The 18,091-nt window shown below is 38.6% G+C and overlaps 1 protein-coding gene across 1 annotated transcript in view; it reads right to left on the reverse strand.

Moving 5' to 3' along the window:
• The window catches only part of TGFBRAP1 (transforming growth factor beta receptor associated protein 1), a 38,050-nt gene that overhangs the window by 14,100 nt on the left and 5,859 nt on the right, over positions 1-18,091 (reverse strand). Inside the window, exons 3-5 of the mRNA XM_086769658.1 lie at positions 11,296-11,490; positions 10,160-10,314; positions 4,292-4,374 (exon numbers count right to left, since the gene is read on the reverse strand). Of these exons, the coding sequence (XP_086625784.1) occupies positions 4,292-4,374; positions 10,160-10,314; positions 11,296-11,490 (433 nt within the window). The remainder of the gene's footprint in view (positions 1-4,291; positions 4,375-10,159; positions 10,315-11,295; positions 11,491-18,091) is intronic.

An 18,091-nucleotide genomic window follows, 5' to 3' on the forward strand; every position in this document is an offset into this window, starting at 1 on the left:
CCATATACAAAAATCAGCCTTAGTGCAGTTCCTAGGACTGTCCTAGACTTCATCCCCACATTCTGGGAGCTAGTCTCCTGATGCAGTTGAAGAAAATGGAGAGAGTGAATCCTTTCAGGCAAGCCACAAAGACAAGTGTAATTCTGTAGAAAACAGCAACTTCCTGTAGAAAACTAAAGTTTCAGAACACATGTTTGGATGAGGAAAATGTTTTCTCCAACCCTGAAATGCACCAGATTCCTGCTCTGGCTCACTTCTAAGGATGTTCTGAAAACAAATCGTGGATATTGATTATGTTTCTGTCTAGCCAATAAGTAGTAGTCTACTGTATAGGCATAGAGCATTTACACTTTATCCAGGAGCAAGCTGTAACACAGATATGCTACACAAAACATTTTCTTTCAGCCTAGATTGCAGAAATTCCTCAAGCATTTGAAGAATGCATGTTGCAGCAGAAGTTTTTTCACACATCACAGACGACAACTCAATTTTCACTGCTAGAATTACTACTCCTCACAGGTCTTGCTTCAGAAGAACAGCAAAAAAAATCAGGATTTATACTTTATTTCACTGTCAAAGTGATTATTCAGAATTCACCTTTAAAGATGAGCTTTCCTTAAATGCAGGACATACTGTTGCTAAAAAAAAAAAAAAAAAAATCAGAATAAACTGACAATTCTCTAAAAGAAATCCTGGTTAGTGACTATATTCTGCAAAAAACCCACAAATCTTCACCTCACCATCCAACTTTTCCCTGCACTCCAGAAATTCTGGCCTTAATGACCATCTGTTTCCAAAAGGCAAATCAAACCCAGCTTCCAACTCAGGCTAGCAGAAAACCCTGGGCTGTGAATCACCAATGGTCCTCTAAGCAGCTCTGACTTGGGCTCATGCTGTAGTTTTACTCTCCTCACAGCAATAGTAATCAGCTATCAAGTAGCCTCCTTTAAAGCACAGTACCATCCAGAACAAACTTCTTCAGAAAAATACCAAATACTAAACAATGACTCCACCTGCATGAATGGTTAACATTCACCTCAAGGCTTATGGCTACTGAGATCTGTGGATGTCTTATGGCTCTTTCCAGATTTGGAGGAAATAGTTTAGGAGCAGCTACAAAGGATCTCATCTCTCTTGAAAAACACATCTTAGTCTTCAGCTTCTAGCATCTCAGGTTTAGCAAAATCTAGCTAGCAACTTACTACAAAGTAGAAACCAGGCTCTTAAGACAAGTCAAGCCACGATTTAGCTGGTTTTTTTTCTAGATCTCACTGGCTGTAATAAAAGCTAATATTCTTTAATCACATTTAAAATGCAAATCTCACACTGAGTCCTACTTCTTATGTCTCCAGGTATAAGTATCAGCAATTTTTTAACCTTTTCAGTGTAGGAGAGACTTTAGTTTTAAGCCTCTCTATAGCCTTCCCAGGTGAGACAACACTGTGAAAAGAGTTAACATTTTGATTTGTTAAAAACAGCAACAAGTTTAGAAGAGTTCCAGTACCTGACATGTCAGATTGTAAGCAACATCTAACCAGGGAAAGGACATAACCAAACATGCTGGAGAGAAATGGTTTCACTGTGACAGCTACCAACATCTCGGCAAGACATCTAGAATTCAGCAAATGGCCTGCTAAACATTGCTGCTTGGGCTGTGTGTGAACCTCCAGTGATAGCAATATGAAATAGCAAAAACATAACATATAAATCACAATTCTGTTATTGCTTATAACAGAATTTGTCAGACCAAAGAAGCCCCGCTTTGACAGCTCACTCAGTTTAAGGTTAACGGATCCAGCTGAACAAAGTTCTCCTCCCTTTGTTAAGCTATTTGAATTTCAATAAAGCCATGACTTCCTTCCTTTTTGTTAGTCTTCTTCAGTACCCAGAAGTATCAGCATAACCAAAATGAACTTAGCAGGAAAGTATTTATCTTAAAAGCTTCACTATTTAAGAACTACAAAGTTAAGCATAAGATATAACTGTACCTTGACAAGGTTATCCAAGAAGGATTACTGATGCAAGGAAATGAGACCTTTAGTCCAATATAATAATTTCCCCTTGTAGCCTGTAACTGACAGCTATTTTCTGAAGAGCGAGAGAAATCTTTTTTGGTATTTGGCCAGAAGTAGGCCCATGTGACATCAAGTTCTTCGAGGTACTGCTGCCACTCTGTTTCACTGCTAAATCCATCTTTTCTCAGTCAGGTACCAAGATGCCCTTTGGCATTTTAATTCTGAAGTTATTTCTGACTAACTCTAGCTTGAAACACCAGCAGAGTAGCACATGGGGACAGGAGGAAGTGTCTGCATAGACTGCCGTTATCTTTCTCATTTTTCCTCTGAGTATGAGCAAGTCTAAACCTAACAAGATTGTTGGAGTATATATCAGCTTGAACTGCGTCTGTTCACCAGGGCTGAAAAATCAGGTAACCTGGATTCCATGAGGTGTTTTTCAGAATCACTAAAACACTCTGAATAGCTTATATATGGCTGGCCAAAAGAAAAGCACAGACAACTTCTCTTGCTTTTTCCCTTCAGTCGACTTCAGCAATTCATGAACAGTTGTTCTGCTTTGGAGTTGCAGCTTTTTGAGGAAGGGAACACCCTGGCATGCCGACTCAGCTCCAAAATTCATGCCTGGGCAGCATGTTTTCTTGTGAAGCACATTTCTTTCTATAGAGAAGCTCCCACAATCCTGGTCATTAAAGGTCATTTATCAGATGGACTGCTAGTTGGATGAAGGCTGCCTAACTGATCCTGGCTTCTTCCACAAGCTGCTACAGCTCCCCACAGAATACATTTCCTCCTCTTCAGCTTTTAAAAAATCCTGGGGCCACTACCAGCAAGGCAGAGTGCCCAGATTAGACCTCACAGGGAATTACCAACAGGCAGGGTGGAATAAAGTGACAGAAAAAAAGCTGAAATGTTAAACGTAGTCAAGACAGCAGCAGAGCTATACAAGTCTGGTCACCTAACCACACCTAGACAACAAAGACACTTTATAGCGACTGCAACTTCAACAAGCTTTTTTACCAAAGTTGGTCACACTGAAAAAATGGAAAAAAGTTAATTGGAAAGCCACATGGAAGAGCTTTGTGGGAATGTTGTACAGGATTCCTAACTATGTACAGCTTGTACTTCTACTTCAGATACACAACACAGCAGCAATTCAGTTTAGTGTCTGGAATATCACAGGGAGGAGGAAAATTGCAAGTTGCTCTCTAACGCCAAAAGTGATACAGAAAGTGGTCATGGCCAAAACAAATGACGACCAAATGCTATTCAGGCCTTTCCTGTCATTCCCTAATCTTTACTCAGTGTGCACTGCCCATTCAAGCCCAGTGTCTCCCACTATCGTGCTGAGTAGGAGGCAAAACGGCCAAGTCTCTCATCAGTGTAACGTTCCCAAAAGCTTTACTTTCCTTGATAAATTTCCATAAATCCAAGGACAACTTTTTTCCTATACTATACACATTTGCAATGAACAGCAAATTGTCTAACCTTAATCCTATTCCACAGACTCTAAACTGATTTAAAATGAATTTCAGCAGATAACAAGAAGAGTTATTTTACATGATCAGCATGGATTACACTAACTCTGGTCAGTGGCTCATCACAGAATGAGCCAGCATGGCTCAGCACAAACGAAATTATCAGGTAAAATAAAGATAACGAGCAGCACTTTTTGAATGAAAGTGGAATACCAAGGTTAATTTGTAAACAAGTGACTGCTGAAACAGCGAAACTGGGAAGGTTAGTCCAGACTTCAAGAACAAATAATCTGTCTTCTGGAAAAGACCTAGCAGAACAAGTGTTAAAACAAATTCAGTATCAGCATCCTCAAAAAAAATAGTGCAATTGCGTCAATAATATTTAAATTGTAACTAATACCTAAATTGCAATTTTTGTAATTTTGAGTGGGGTTTTTTTCCCCCTCTTGGGGGAAGGAAAAGAAGTTCATGTTGTAAATCACAGTACAGGCTCAATAATAAAGCCTAGACCTTCATGGGCATAAAGTAAAAAAAATTCCATAAACAGAACACTCAGATTATAAGATTGCAGCCTTAATGTTACTGTAAATTACTATACAAAAACCAAAATCAGTTGCATTAACTCTTCAGTTAAAAGTTGTTTCAATGTTACTCCATTTTTATCCCAAACAAAACCATTTTATCACAATGAACTCACATCTGCATCAAAAAACATGCAATCAACTAAGTTTTTAACACCCAAACCACTAACTCCTTATTTAAAGAAGATAAATCAATAATGTCTTGTCACACAATTACCTGAAGAGTTCTTTTGCTTCAAGGAACTGAAGCTGTGCAAACTGTATAAAGCCTGCTTGCTGCAGGATTCGTTTGTACATTACCTATGAAAGACAAGAGGGAGGAAAGAAAAAAAAAAAAAAAAAAAAAAAAAAAGGTTTATTATATTTGTAGGGAGTATTTACATAGTGCTAGTCACTACTGCAGTAACTACCTGCCAAAAACACTGAACACATGATCTTCAACCAGACCTGTCAAGTTACATGCAAAATTAAGCCTTGATCCTCTACATTTTAAATTATATATGTGAATATTCTGAATCTGCTACCCAGACTCAATTTGTTATACAAAAACTGTGTGAACACAACACTGCTCATGAGTACTTACTAAAAGCAAAGTCAACAACAGCAAGTTTAAGCTTTCTTACTCAAATAATGACTTATGTGATGTAAGTCTGACTTGCTTCAAGTTTTTGCTTGTGGTATTTGCAAACATAAAAGCCAATGGTCATCTTTGAAGTTCCCCATGATTCAGCAGGCGAAAAAAGATTTAAACTCAAGGGTGGTCCCACTTGACTACACACAGCCAACTTTCTCCCCACTTCACCTCATTTCTGCAGCAACCTTACTGGTGATTCTCATAGTCTCATCTCCAGCTGATGACCGTATTCCTGACTTTCTGCCAGTTTGTTTTTTGTGTGTGGTTTTTTGTTGTTGTTGTTTTTGGGGTTTTTTTTTGTTTTGTTTTGTTTTTTTTAAATAAAAATAGTTCCAAAGTAGTTCAACTTATCCAACATGCAGTACGTTATGCAATGTATGTAGAAATACAGTTAAAAAGAGGAGAAGTAAACGATATGAAAAGCTATGTGTTATGAAGTTCTACTGTTAAGATCATGCCCAGACAAGAAAAAAGTTTACAAGAAGTTCACTAGAAAAAGAACGTAAAACTACTTTAAATGCTAGGTATTTATTTAATCTGAATGGTCAATTAGTTACAGTGAGGATAAATTAAACCCTTATGCCTAGAATATTTCCAACAGCAGAAGAGAACTACTAAAAGCAAGGAACCTAGACTGTGTTCTGCACAGCATTCACCATTAGTACAACACTGGTGTTTTCAAATATACCTAGCTGCACCCACATGCCCTCAGTTTTATCCTTCAACTTTCTCATGAATATACAGCTTTCTAACATTTAACAGTGTACATGAGTGCTGTTATTAGTAACAGACTGTCATTTTCAAAGAAAATTCCCAGAGAAATCACAACACATTAGCAATGTATTCCAGGCAGGAATTGCTAAAAAGTGTCAGATCTCAAGCAGGGTAGACTCATATTCTAACTGGTGATTTTTCACCTTGATTAAAGATTGTGGATTGACCAAGAGAAAAGCTTGGCTTAAGTCCATTTAGTATGTGCATGCTTTACTAATGGATCATTTTAAGGAAATACTTAATCCTGATCATTAGCAAGCCATTAAAATCTATTGATTTGTAAGGTTGTGGGACTCTTCTTGCTTCCCCAGTGTGTGGGAGAGAAGGGGAAACAGAGGGAAATGCTTTCTGGCACACCTTTTCAGACAAATGTAACAATATAAAAATAAACAATATTTCATTACATCTTTATATTAATTAATTTTACTATGTTTTACATCCAAGTGTACTAATTCAAAAGATAGCTACCTAAAGCTAAAATGGAATTTAATTACAGTAATAAAGTAAAACTACTCCAGGTGATTAATTCACAAAATATGCAACACATTTTGGATTTATGACTGTGTTATTACATCAATAAATGTAAATCTGTGAACCGGTGAATAGCTGTCTGGTCACATTCTTACGGCTGCTGGTAAAGGGTTTCAATTTGTAACTACCTGTATCTTGTGGCACCAAAAAAAACTGCAAAATCTGCCCTCAGACTTTCCAGCGAAAGTTGAAGTACAAACATTTTTCACTCTGCTAACCGGTAAAAAAAAGTAGGTTGGTGGCTTTTGTTTGTTCCCCCCTGAAGTCTCTTCTCAATCTTTGCAATGAAGCGAACGCTAATATTTACATATTTAATGAATCAGGATATTGGAATTAAGTTTGAGTAGACCTAAGACACTGAAAATACTGCTTTAATTGTAGATCTTAGTCTGTACAGCAATCTTTTCAACTAGAAGTTGAAAACAGCTCGTTGATATTGTAAGTAAATGCCGAGGGCATCAGTTTTAAATTTGAAGTGATTAAGTGGTATTCAGTTTCATTTAAATGTAGATATATCTTCACTTGCCCCTTAAAGCCACACAACAAAAAAAAGCTGTAGGATATCTACAGAGAGATGCTCTCCCAACTTTTGAAAGGTGCAGTGATGGGATAGGGAGTGTCCAGGTTGACTTTTAGCCCACAAGATAAGTATTAGACATGAAGATGTCCTGTGGTAACGATTACGGAAACAACAGACCAGACTGTGGAAAATTCAATATTCTCGCTTTCTCACAGGTTTTTAAAAACAGCCTAGACCTATATGCCAACTACATACAGTTAACTTTTCTTTATTATATAAAAAACGTCTTGAGTTCTTCCAGATTCATTTGCCAGAATATTGCAATGGGCTTTTTAAAAAAATGTACTAAATGACACCCAGTCAAAATCCAACGCGTTGTTTATTCCCCTATAGTTTTTTAAATATCACCACAGGACTTGAAGTGCTTTAGGCAAATCCTATATTGTTGACTGAAATCACACCAAAAAAATAGCTACAAAAACACGAAATAAGATTTGTATTAATTCGTATCTGAAAAAGTGCTGGAAAACAGAAAGACGACTGCTGAAGCCACAATAGCTATAGCGAAGCGTTAATTCTCTCAAGTGCTAGAAAAATCCTTTCTAAAATGGTCAGAATTATCAACTAGATTGCAAAAAAATATTTTTTCTAGAAAGTTACTGTGGCTGTTGGTCAGGTTTGAGTGCAGTTAATATGTTTTCTGAAGCTAAAAAGAAATGAGAAGGAGAAAAAAAAAAAAAAAAAAAAAAGAAAAAAGAGAGATACCTATGCAAGATGTGTGTCAATCTAACCAAGGTCTTCACTACCATCAACCATGATTTCTGCAAACTTCAGCTGTCCTGAAAAATTAATAAGTCGTATTCAGTCATTTCATGGTAGCGTGGTAGAAAGGCCTTTGTATTCTTCTACCAAAAGTGACATTCAGCAAAGCCATCTCCTTGCAACACTTTTACTTAGCATTTTTTACCTAGCAGTAATTCTTGATGCTCAAAGACAAAGGAATTTTAATGTAATATGGCACAGATAAATTTGCAGTCTGCAGTGACCACAGGGTACATAACAGGTTAGAGCTATTAATGAATGATCTGCTTCTTTCCAATAACTAAATATTGGCTGTACAAATAATTCTGAGACTACAATACTTCACTGTTTCAATCTCACTATCATTCCGCATTACCAGTGTATACATATTTATCCTGATATAATACTGCTGATATAAAAAGAGAGCATGAACCTGCGTATGCATGCAATACAATGCAGTATTGAAGTGCAGGAAAAAAACCCATGTTGTCAAGAACTGTCTGTCCTACAATGCCATGACCGAGTCAAATCACATGTAAGATGGCAACAGCCATAGCAAACTGCAGAAATTAAAGCAGTATGTGGAAAACAGGGCACTATACTACACGTACCAGACCATTACTATCACTCTTCTGTATGGATAAATTACAGTGGTTGGATCAACTGCTTTAAATGCCAAACCTGTCCATTCCTTCTCAAGGCTTTATTTTAAGGCCTTGAAAGTGTCAGTTACTCAAGAATCAGTAAAGCTTGCAAAACAGATATCCAACGATATCTACTAGAAGATACCTATCTATCTATCTAATATCTATTACCTGAAGATCTCTCTTAGACAGGAGTTAGAAAGGAGTTAAAGTATGCCAAAGAAATGTTGCAAATGTAAAGCATGTAATTTGGTTGAACTCCATTGGATTTATATTATGCGAGACTACCGTAAACGAAAGTCTAATGTGCTTGTAACAAACCTGTAGTGATAGCATTAAGTATCAGAGGGACATTAGAATGCAAGCTCAACACGTTACGTTTCCAACTACAGATAAGCTCTGAAAAACTGGACTAACATTTCAACAACTAAGCCAAGCTGAGTCATTTTAATATGAGTCAGTGGCAGACACCATCAGTTTAAGCTGATTAATATCAGTTTGCAAGTCTAGCGCAGAACTAGAACTGGCTATTTTGCTTGCATGTAATACGTTTTCTGTTTTTCAGCTGTAGCATTGACTCAAAGCAACTGAACATCCTTAAAAGCATGTTAAGTTGGAAAGAACTTAAAATATTCTTGGAATAGTAATTTCAGGAAGTCAGACATTGTGCAGATCTGATACGTGTGAACAGAAAGTAATTTATTCTAAAGACAGAAAAATCCTAAATGCAAGAAAACTTAAAAGGAATGATATTCTACATCACATTTTAGATAATGAATCGCAGCTCATCCTATGGCAAAACACAGAAAGACATCTCCCACACTAAATCTATATATACTAGAAAGAAATAATTGGAGAATTAAAGGCCATCATACATAGAAGACATGGATTAGATCATGCATCCTGGCCTCACAGCAGCATTTCAGTTTGCTTCTTTAAACAGACTGCAAAGGAAAAGTTGGAAGTGAAAATGCAAAGCAAAACATGCTGGAAACTGAACTCTGTATTTGTCTAAATACTTTCCAGCTTGAAGAAGGAGGGAAACACTTTTCTGGCCAAGCTTTTTACTTCCAGCAGCCTCCCAGCTGTTCATTCAATGGAGGAGTTAAGGATCAACAATCAAAGCTGATATAAATTTCATTCAATTTAATGAGTGCTTTTCAAGGGCCCTGGCCAAAACTTAAATGACAAGGAATGAAAAACTTCTTAAAATTAAAAAAAAAAAAAAAAAAAAAAAAAAAAAGAAAAAAATCCTGACAGACTGAATCATTCTGGACAACCGCAATTCTGTAATTTCCACAGTCAGATTCCAAACTTTACATCTTCCTAAACAAACCAAAAGTAACGCAACACATAGTATTTTAATGGCAACAAAATGCTTCAAAGTCAATTAAAAAAACAAACCAGATTTTCTGCAGGTTACAGATCAAATTTTGCTTTTACAAAAGGAATGAAACCAAGGCAAATATTCATTCACCTACTTGGTGAGTAGAGATTTCGGGCTACTTTTTCCAATTTTCAGTCTCTAAATGACAAATGGGAACAAATATGGTACAATACATATTGTAATAGAAACCAGAGGTAGAAGGAAATGAGTACAAATCTCTAATCAACGAGTTACTAAGATACTTTGCCATACAAAAATCTTAAACATTCAGTTACACAACAGTACAAGTACTTCTTGTATGAGTTTGGAACTAGGACCTATCTGCTTTAGATTTCCCATCACTTAACTTCAAAGTTGTACTACTGTGGAGTTTAGGATATGGTGAGAATCTGATAAAAAAAAAGTGAGACCTATAAATTCTGATTTGAAGTGAAGTATACTTTTAAAAACAGCAACAGCAAATAATAACTGAATCTAGTACTAAGGAAGCATCACAGTGGATTTTCTATCACTAGTTTGTTGGGTTTGTTTTGTTTTCACACAAGTTACACACTTGAAAAAACCCAACACCAAAACCCCAGCAGAACAACAGCATTGAACCCTGCCAACACCACAGTCTTTACAAACACAAGCCAATTCAGCAGCACATCTATTTCCTCAGGCTGAAACCAGAAAAGGTATTAGATTTCTCTTCAGTGTAAATTCCTCTCCCACCCTCTCTAGTCATCTGACCATTGGTACACATGGTCCCACTGTGAAATTTATATTTCATGAAAATTAAAGGAAAGACAGACCTGAAATTTCTCTTTTGGGATATTCCTTCGAGCTCCTTTTGCTAGAACAAGGGCTTCTTCCACTCTGTGGCTAGCTAGAAGATCCTGAATCTGTTTTTCCAAAGGTAGCGGCACCAGGATATACACACCCTTATTAGTAGCAACAATCACCTTTCCTGGACAGAGCAAAGAGATATATTCAGTTTACATTCTCTACAGAAAAAAACCCACATTTCACAAATAGGCTTTAAGATTTACTATTTAAGATATAAGAACCTAAACAGTGTTGAGAGTTCCAAAACTCATCTTTGTTGTTACCATATTTACTAGATAGTATAGTTTACCTGTAAATTGCACCTCAGAAATATAGAAATAATAGTAAATTTACTTTCTTACAGCATTTTTTGTTCCACTCTAAGTAAATGAAACTGGCTATAATCTTCATGATGAACTAAGCTGTAAAGGCCACCACTGAAACTATTGCCCTAGGGACTTGAAACTGCCAGATACTTCCAAAAGCTTACATTAGAAAACTGCAACTTGTACACCAAAGGTAGCAAGTAACATGCAGTTCATAGTGCTAGAGTTTGTAGCTCTCTCGGAAAAAAATACCAGTGAAATGTATTCCACGCTTAAGAGTTCTTCAGTTAAGAAGAGATCAAAAGATTTTTGTATTTTTTTTTTTGTTTAACAATTCTTTATGAAATATCCCCTTTTAAACTTCTTGAACAGATATTTTAGAAAGGAATACAAAATAACATTTTTTAAGATGTTAGAACTTTGTCAGGATAGTCAATGGACAAATACCTGTAGCTTACAATTACTGACTCGTAGCATTAAATTAACATTGCTCCTTTGAAAGAAATAATTAAGTTACAAGAAAAAGCTCTAACTCCACAGACGCCTACCCCACAATTAACTTAACAATTAGAGTGCATCTAATGGGCATATATTTTGTCAGAAGTGTGGAATTCTGAATGAGTAAAGCTTTCTTATCATAGTCTGCAGGAATCTAATCAGGAAAGCATTTGCAGTAAAGGTTTCAACAGTTAATGTACTTGCTAGATATTTTGTTTAATAACCAAACTGAAGTGACTGTGCCCACAGCAGTGGCTGTTCCAGAATTACTGATGCAAAAAAAGTGTCTTTTTGAATACCTTCAAAGTCCTGTAGAATGTGACCTTCTTTAAAAGGCAGTGTCTGCTTTTGCTGCTGGTCCAGCATGCTGTGCACTGTAATGAACTCATCATCGAGAGCAACCACGTAAGGAAAGCACAAAGCTGCTCCAATCACGTTCTCTGACCAGTGCACAGGGGCACGCTGTGAAATGCCATCTACAGTTGCAAACATGCCTACAAAAAGGAAAAAAATCAAGCTTGACGCTCATGCTAGTTGAAGACTGTTCCCCCCGCCCATACAGACGATGGGTACCAAGGTACAGAAATAAAGTCTCAGAAGAACAGATGCAGTATCATACTGGCATGATGACAGCACATCACACCTCCTGGGACCTTACAGATGTGTTGGTTAATTCACTTCTTCCCCCCCGCCCCTTTCTCCTTCACCACAGAAACCAACACCACCAAAACCTGAAAAGAGAGGAATACTGGAAGAAACCAGCAAGAATTATTAAAGTTTAGTAAGTATCTGACTTTTTAAATAAGAATTATGCCATGTAGCTTGAATTAATTTCAAAACACTAATATTTAGTGAGACTCAGTATTCAAACAATACTGTCTTAGTAGGAGCTAAAGACCTGAACTGCCTGACCTACGTGGCAATACAGGCATATTTGTTCCTTGCAGTGTCAAATGTCTGAAGAGCATTTTAGTTGACAATCATTTACTTCCACTTCTTCACTTTTGTTACAGCAAAGTTTTCATAGAATGAGGGTCCGGCTCCTTGGGATGAGTCACTGTGAGGCATTTGTGCTTTCAATCTTTTGAAAAAAAAAATAAAGGCAGAGGCTGCGTATAAAACATTTGCCCAAAAGCCCAGCACAAAGACTTCTTTAATATCCCAGTGATACCTCCTATGCTGTCCTCAAAATAAGCACATGAAATCTTCAGTTAATTTTGGTTTGGTTTTTTTTTGCCACTATCTTTCCTCCTGTCTATTCTATCCTCCTTCCTTCTCTCAGTTTAATAGAAGTTTGACTTGCTTTTGCAGCACATGCCACTGGTTCTATTTTTGCTACATGGTATTCCTCAATTCTTCCCCAGACACTAAATGAAGAAAAACTCCAGTCAAATTTTTCAGACCTAGTTCAGTTACCCTTCGCCAGCTGAGCCATATGGAAGCACTATGTAAGCTTTTGTTCTAAACATGAATGCATACCCTTTAATACCAGTACTCTCATGCCATTAAAAAGACACATCCATGAAAACTGTTCTTTGGCAGGAATGAGCCACTTGACAGCTGGCAGAATAAGTCTGAGCTCTAAAGGACAGAGGAGATTAAAAGATTATGTTATTCAATTTACAAAATTTCTTCCCAACAGAGGATAATGAGTAAGGAGTACTATATCTTGGGAGGGGCAAAGGAAAACAGAAGCTTGTAGATTTTTACAGAACCGTGGTGTAGAAACTAAGCTTCTGGATCCTTTACAGTGGCTCTGAAATAATCAGCACTTTCCCTTGCCTAAGGATGCAACACAAAATTAAAATTTCACATCTGACTATTAGCAAGTAATGCTATTTGCTTTTTCACTATAACTATTAGCTTTTCAATCACAGAAAAATTACATTCAAAAAATTACATTTCGATTACAGAAAATAGTGTGGGTTTTTTTTTTTTGCCATAATATATAATTCTCAATTTCCTCTATAGATCTTTATATTCTTATGGATCAGAAGTGCAATTTTATACCAAGCAGACTGCACTATCTGTTTTTCATACCTTTGAGTTGTTATTCTCTGCTATAATTCCATTTCAAAAAGCATCAGAAAACTTGAGTTAAATACATATTAACCAATAATAAACTCAGGGCTAATTATATTTGAAATATTAATTCTTAGAATTTTCTATTTCTCTGACATCCTCAAAAACAAAATAGGATAAAACTCTGATTTTAAGAACTTTTTTTAAAAATGACAGAATTATTTTTTAGGTCATTTCAGAAAATCATTTATGGAAGTGCAAGGGTATGCAGAGCAATGGACAGTACTTTTCCACGTCAATGTGTCTCTACATCCCTCTGCCCTCCGTAACTGGGGCTTCTGCGGTAGAATGATGTATTTTCTGTCTTCATCCAGCTCTCATCTAAGGTTAACAATAAACACAACAACTCCAGTCAGGAACCACAGCCTTTTTATAGTACAGGAATGCATTTGATGAAACCGAGATGAACCCAGTAGTCAATTCCATATTAAAAATACATGCGCTATCCAAAGGCTACAAAAGTTACCCAAAACACAGCCAAACTGTTTTCAGCACCAAGAGATCTAGAAATCTATGGAATCATAGAATAATTTAAGTCAGAAGGGGTTTCTGAGGGACGGCCAGTCCAGCTGCCCCCACCGCTCAAAGTGGAGCCAACTTGGATCAGATTACTCAGGACTTGAAATAGTGCAATAGACCGTAGATTTTGTTTATTTGTTTGTTTTAAAACAAAAAGTTTCTTACTGAAAATACATGTAAAAATTGAAATAAAACTTCCTTATTATTATTATTACTACTTGTTTAAAAAGGAATATGAAAACTTTCAGTTACCATAAAAATTGACAGCACGAGGAACGCTACCAGTGGGTGAAAACAAGGAGTGAACATTCTGGTTACTGTTAACTACCCTGCTCTACGCCGTGTTGTCAGCTACGAGAAAAGGCACTGCAGAACCTTCTATGAACCACTCTGCTCACTACCTGTGTGCTTGTTATAAGGTACATGGCTCAGTTCAACTCCATTCGTAGTCTACTCAATCACTGTACAACTCATGTTCAAATCATGCATCACAGAAGAGTTTATTCTGGAAAAGCAAAAGGCACAAACTAAAATTAGGTATTTAAAATTTGTATTTTCTTATTCATTGAAGTCATGGAATAGTTGAAGCTTGAAGGAACCTCTGGGGCCTGTCTAGTCCAACTTCCCTGCTCAAAGTAGGGTCAACTAGAACAGGTTGCTCAAGACCTTGCCCAGTCAGGTTTTGATTATCTTTAAGAACATAGACTCCACATCCTCTCCAAGATCTGTCTCCTGGACTGACCATCACCACAATGAGGAATTTGTTCTATTTTGTTTATGTAGAATTTCCTGCATTTCAATTTGTACTGACTGCGTCTCATCCACTGGATACAGTATCAGTAAGCAATTTGGCTCTGTCTTCTTTACACCCCCTATATACGTTAAGATGTCTGCAAGCATTTTCTTCCGCAGACTGAACAATCCCAGTGTTCTGAGGGGGCTCTCCACATTTGAAGTGCTCCAATCACTTAGTTGTCTTTCTGGTCCTTCAGTGGATTTACTCCAGTATGTCCATGCCACTCCAGGGAGCCCAGAACTTATCCCAGCACTCCACGCATGGTCTCACCAGGAGTGAGGGGAAAAGTTGCCTCTCTCAACCTGCTGGCAGCACTTTTCCTAATAAAATAATTTAGGTTGGAAAAGACCCTTAAGGTCATTGAGTCCAACCGTTAACCTAACACTACCAAGTCCACCACTAAGTGCAATCCAATAGGCTGTTGGACTTCTTTGCCACAAGGGCACATTGTTGGCTCATGGTCACTTTGCCCACCAGAGGCCCCAGGTCCCTCTCTGCCAAGCTGCTTTCCAGTCAGTCAGCCCCTAGTCTGCACTGGTGCACAGGGCTACTCCTCCCTAGGTGCAGGACTTGGCATTTCCTTTTGCTGAACTTCATAAGGTTTCTGTCAGCTCATTTCTCCAGCCTGTCACGGTCCCCCTGAATGGCAACACAAACCCCTAGTGTACCAGTCACTCGTCCCATTTTTGTATCACTTACAAACTTGCTGAAGGTGCACTCTGCTCCACCATCCATGCTGTTAATGAAGACGTTAGTACTGACCTCACTGTTGGCCCCCTGGGGTACACAACTAGTGACTGGCCTCCAGCTGGACTTTGTGTTGCTGACTACAAATCTTTGAGCCTGGCTTTCAATCCACTGTTTCTTTAGTTCATTCTTCATCTGTTTGTTGAGAGATAGCATCAAAAGCCTTGTTGAAGTTCACAGTATCACTTATCTCCCTTCACACACCAAGCCAGGCATCTAATCATAGAAGACTATCAGGCTGATCAGGCAATTTCCCTTTTGTAAATCCATGCTGATTACTCCAAATCACATTCTTGTCCTTCCTATATTTGGAAACAGGTTCCAGGATTTTCTCCATCACCTTTCTTGAGATCAAGGTAAGGCTGACCAGTCTGTCATTTCCCGGATTGTTTCTCTTGCTCATCTAAGCCAGGAGTGAAGCCATTTATTTTCTTCCAGTCCTGAGGAAAATCCTCTGATCATCATGATCTTTCAAAGATAATCAAAAGTGGCCTTGCAATGACACTGAGCACCACCCTCAAGCATTCATGGGTGCACCCCCATTTGTCTGTCCAGTTTATTTAAATGTTCCATAAACCCTTCTCTACTGAGTGCAGATTTTTGTTGCTCCAGATTTTCCCACTGGTCCTAGGTGCTGAGGATTCCTGAAGGAAGGTCATACCAGGAACAACTGAGGTAAAGAAGGCACTAAGCACCTCAGCCTTTTCCGTGTCCTTTGGTACCAGGTCCCCTGCTCCATTCAGCAGTGGGCATCTATTACCCCTCCTTTGCTGCCAATAAGCTTGTAGAAGCTCTTTATGTTGCCCTTCATGGTGCTCAGTAAAGTCAATACCAGATGGACTTTGACCTCCTTAACTCCATCTCCACATGCTTGGATAGTGTCTCTATATTCCTTCCAGGCCACCTGGCTCTGCTTTCACCTCATTTGCTTCTTTTTATATTTGAGTTCAGTCAAGAGCTGTTTGCTCATTAATGCAGGCCTTTCGCCACCTTTGGCTGTTTCCCTCCTCATTGGGATGAGCCACTCCTGAACTTGGAGGAGGTAGTTCTTCTCTCCAGTGCCACATCCTGTAAGATTCTTTCAAGCATGATGCTGGACAAAGCAAAGTCTGCTGTCCAGGCTTGTGGTCTTCCTGCCTTCTCTCAGGATCCTGAACTTCACCACCTCATGGACACTGTAGCAAGGCTACTCCCCTGAAATTCACATCCCTAACCAGGTTCAACAGAACACATCCCTTCATCAGCTTCTTAGTCACCCATGTGAAGAAGTTAACACCAGTGCCCTCCAGAAATCTGGACTGCTTGTGCCCTACTGTGCTCCCCCTCTAGCAGGTATGGGAGCGGTTCAAGTACCCCCTAAGAACCAGGGCCTGCAAATGTAGATTTCTTCCTGTTACCTGAAGAAGGTCTTATCTATATAATCTTCCTGTTAAGGTGGTCTGTAGCAGACACTCACTACAATGTCATCCATGTTAGTCTGCCCTCTAACCTTATCCATAAGCTCTCAGATGCCACCTCCTTTGTCCCAAGGCACACTACTACACCTTCCTGCTGCTCTCATGTAAGAGGTAACCCCAACCTCAACTGTTAATACATAGCTGTGCTGATTTCCCCCAGAAAAGTGGGAGAACTCTCACCATCATGTTGTTTTGTACACACTTCTTTGTGTGCATACGCCTGAAGCAGGGCCTCTTCAGCCCTGTTTGTTGATTATGAAGTCTCTCATCCACATCATCCTGCACTCTTTGTTTGCCAACTCAGCCTACAACCACCATTCCTAGTTTAAGTCCTACTCACCAGGTTGGTCAGCCTGTTGGCAAAACCACTTTTGCCTCACTTGGCCTGGTGGATCCCATCTCTTCCTTAAATAGGCATCCATGGTCATAAAAGCCAAATCCCTCTTCACCACAAGCTGTGCAACCAGTTGGTGGCCTGCACGATTAACCTACTCCTCTCCAAGCTCTTCTTCCTTACCAGCAGGATTGATGAGAGAACCTCCATCTCTAATGTGAGGGAGTCTCCCACTGCTATTACTTGCTAATTCCTCCTGGTGCTACCGCATTGTACGGGCTCAGATGATCTGCTGGACACAGCCTCCCGCTTCTCATTTGCTAGTACAGCACTGAATATATTCTACACATGCAGATCTGCAGGCAGAGAAGGAGAGTTCTTCCTTTTATGTTCAGTCACAAGTTGCCAGCCTTTGCCATCACAGAACAAGTAGAGATTCAGCCTGCCCTTTCCGCGGTACAGTTGGGGGTTCAGGCTTGTGTCTGGAGAAGATTCAATTTCCTTTTTGTCATCTCTGATGCCATGCACTCTGCTGACCTCCTTCTGCATCTCCTTTACTTGGCCACAAAAATCTTCAACCAAGCACACATGTCGTGCAGGCAAGGACAAAATTTCCCCCATCCCAGTCTCAGCAAGAGGCACCAGAGAGCAGCACTCTCCCTTGGGAGCTCGGTCTCAATTAAAGCCTCTGACGTTTTAGGGTAGTTGCTCCAGCTGCTGCTAGGAAGCGAGCCCTGTGCCAATATGCTAGAACTGTTTGCTGAAATTAAAAAAACTTAAAGCCTCTGAAAGAGCTTCATGAAAGGAAAAACTGCATTTTAGTAAGCACAGTTTCATACATAATCAGAAAGAATTGATTTTCAATTAGAAATGAACTAATTACTGGACAGAATGACAGTGAATCATAAATCAAGTTCCTCCTCCTTTTGAAAGAATGAGCTATACACTAACTGCAAGTAGAGCAAACAAAGTATCAAATGGCTAAGTATATGGATCAACTATGAACAACTCTAACAATTAGTTTTAAATGCAAAGAGTCCAGGTAAGGAAAAAGGTTACATACCCAAGAAACTCAAAGACATTTTACTTCATTATTACCATTTTAGGCAGCTGCTTTCTGCCATTCTAACCCCAGTTCTAACTCAAAAGCAAATTAATCT

Source organism: Chlamydotis macqueenii, chromosome 1, assembly GCF_036417535.1.
Source record: "Chlamydotis macqueenii isolate bChlMac1 chromosome 1, bChlMac1.mat, whole genome shotgun sequence".
Lineage (NCBI taxonomy): Eukaryota > Metazoa > Chordata > Aves > Otidiformes > Otididae > Chlamydotis > Chlamydotis macqueenii.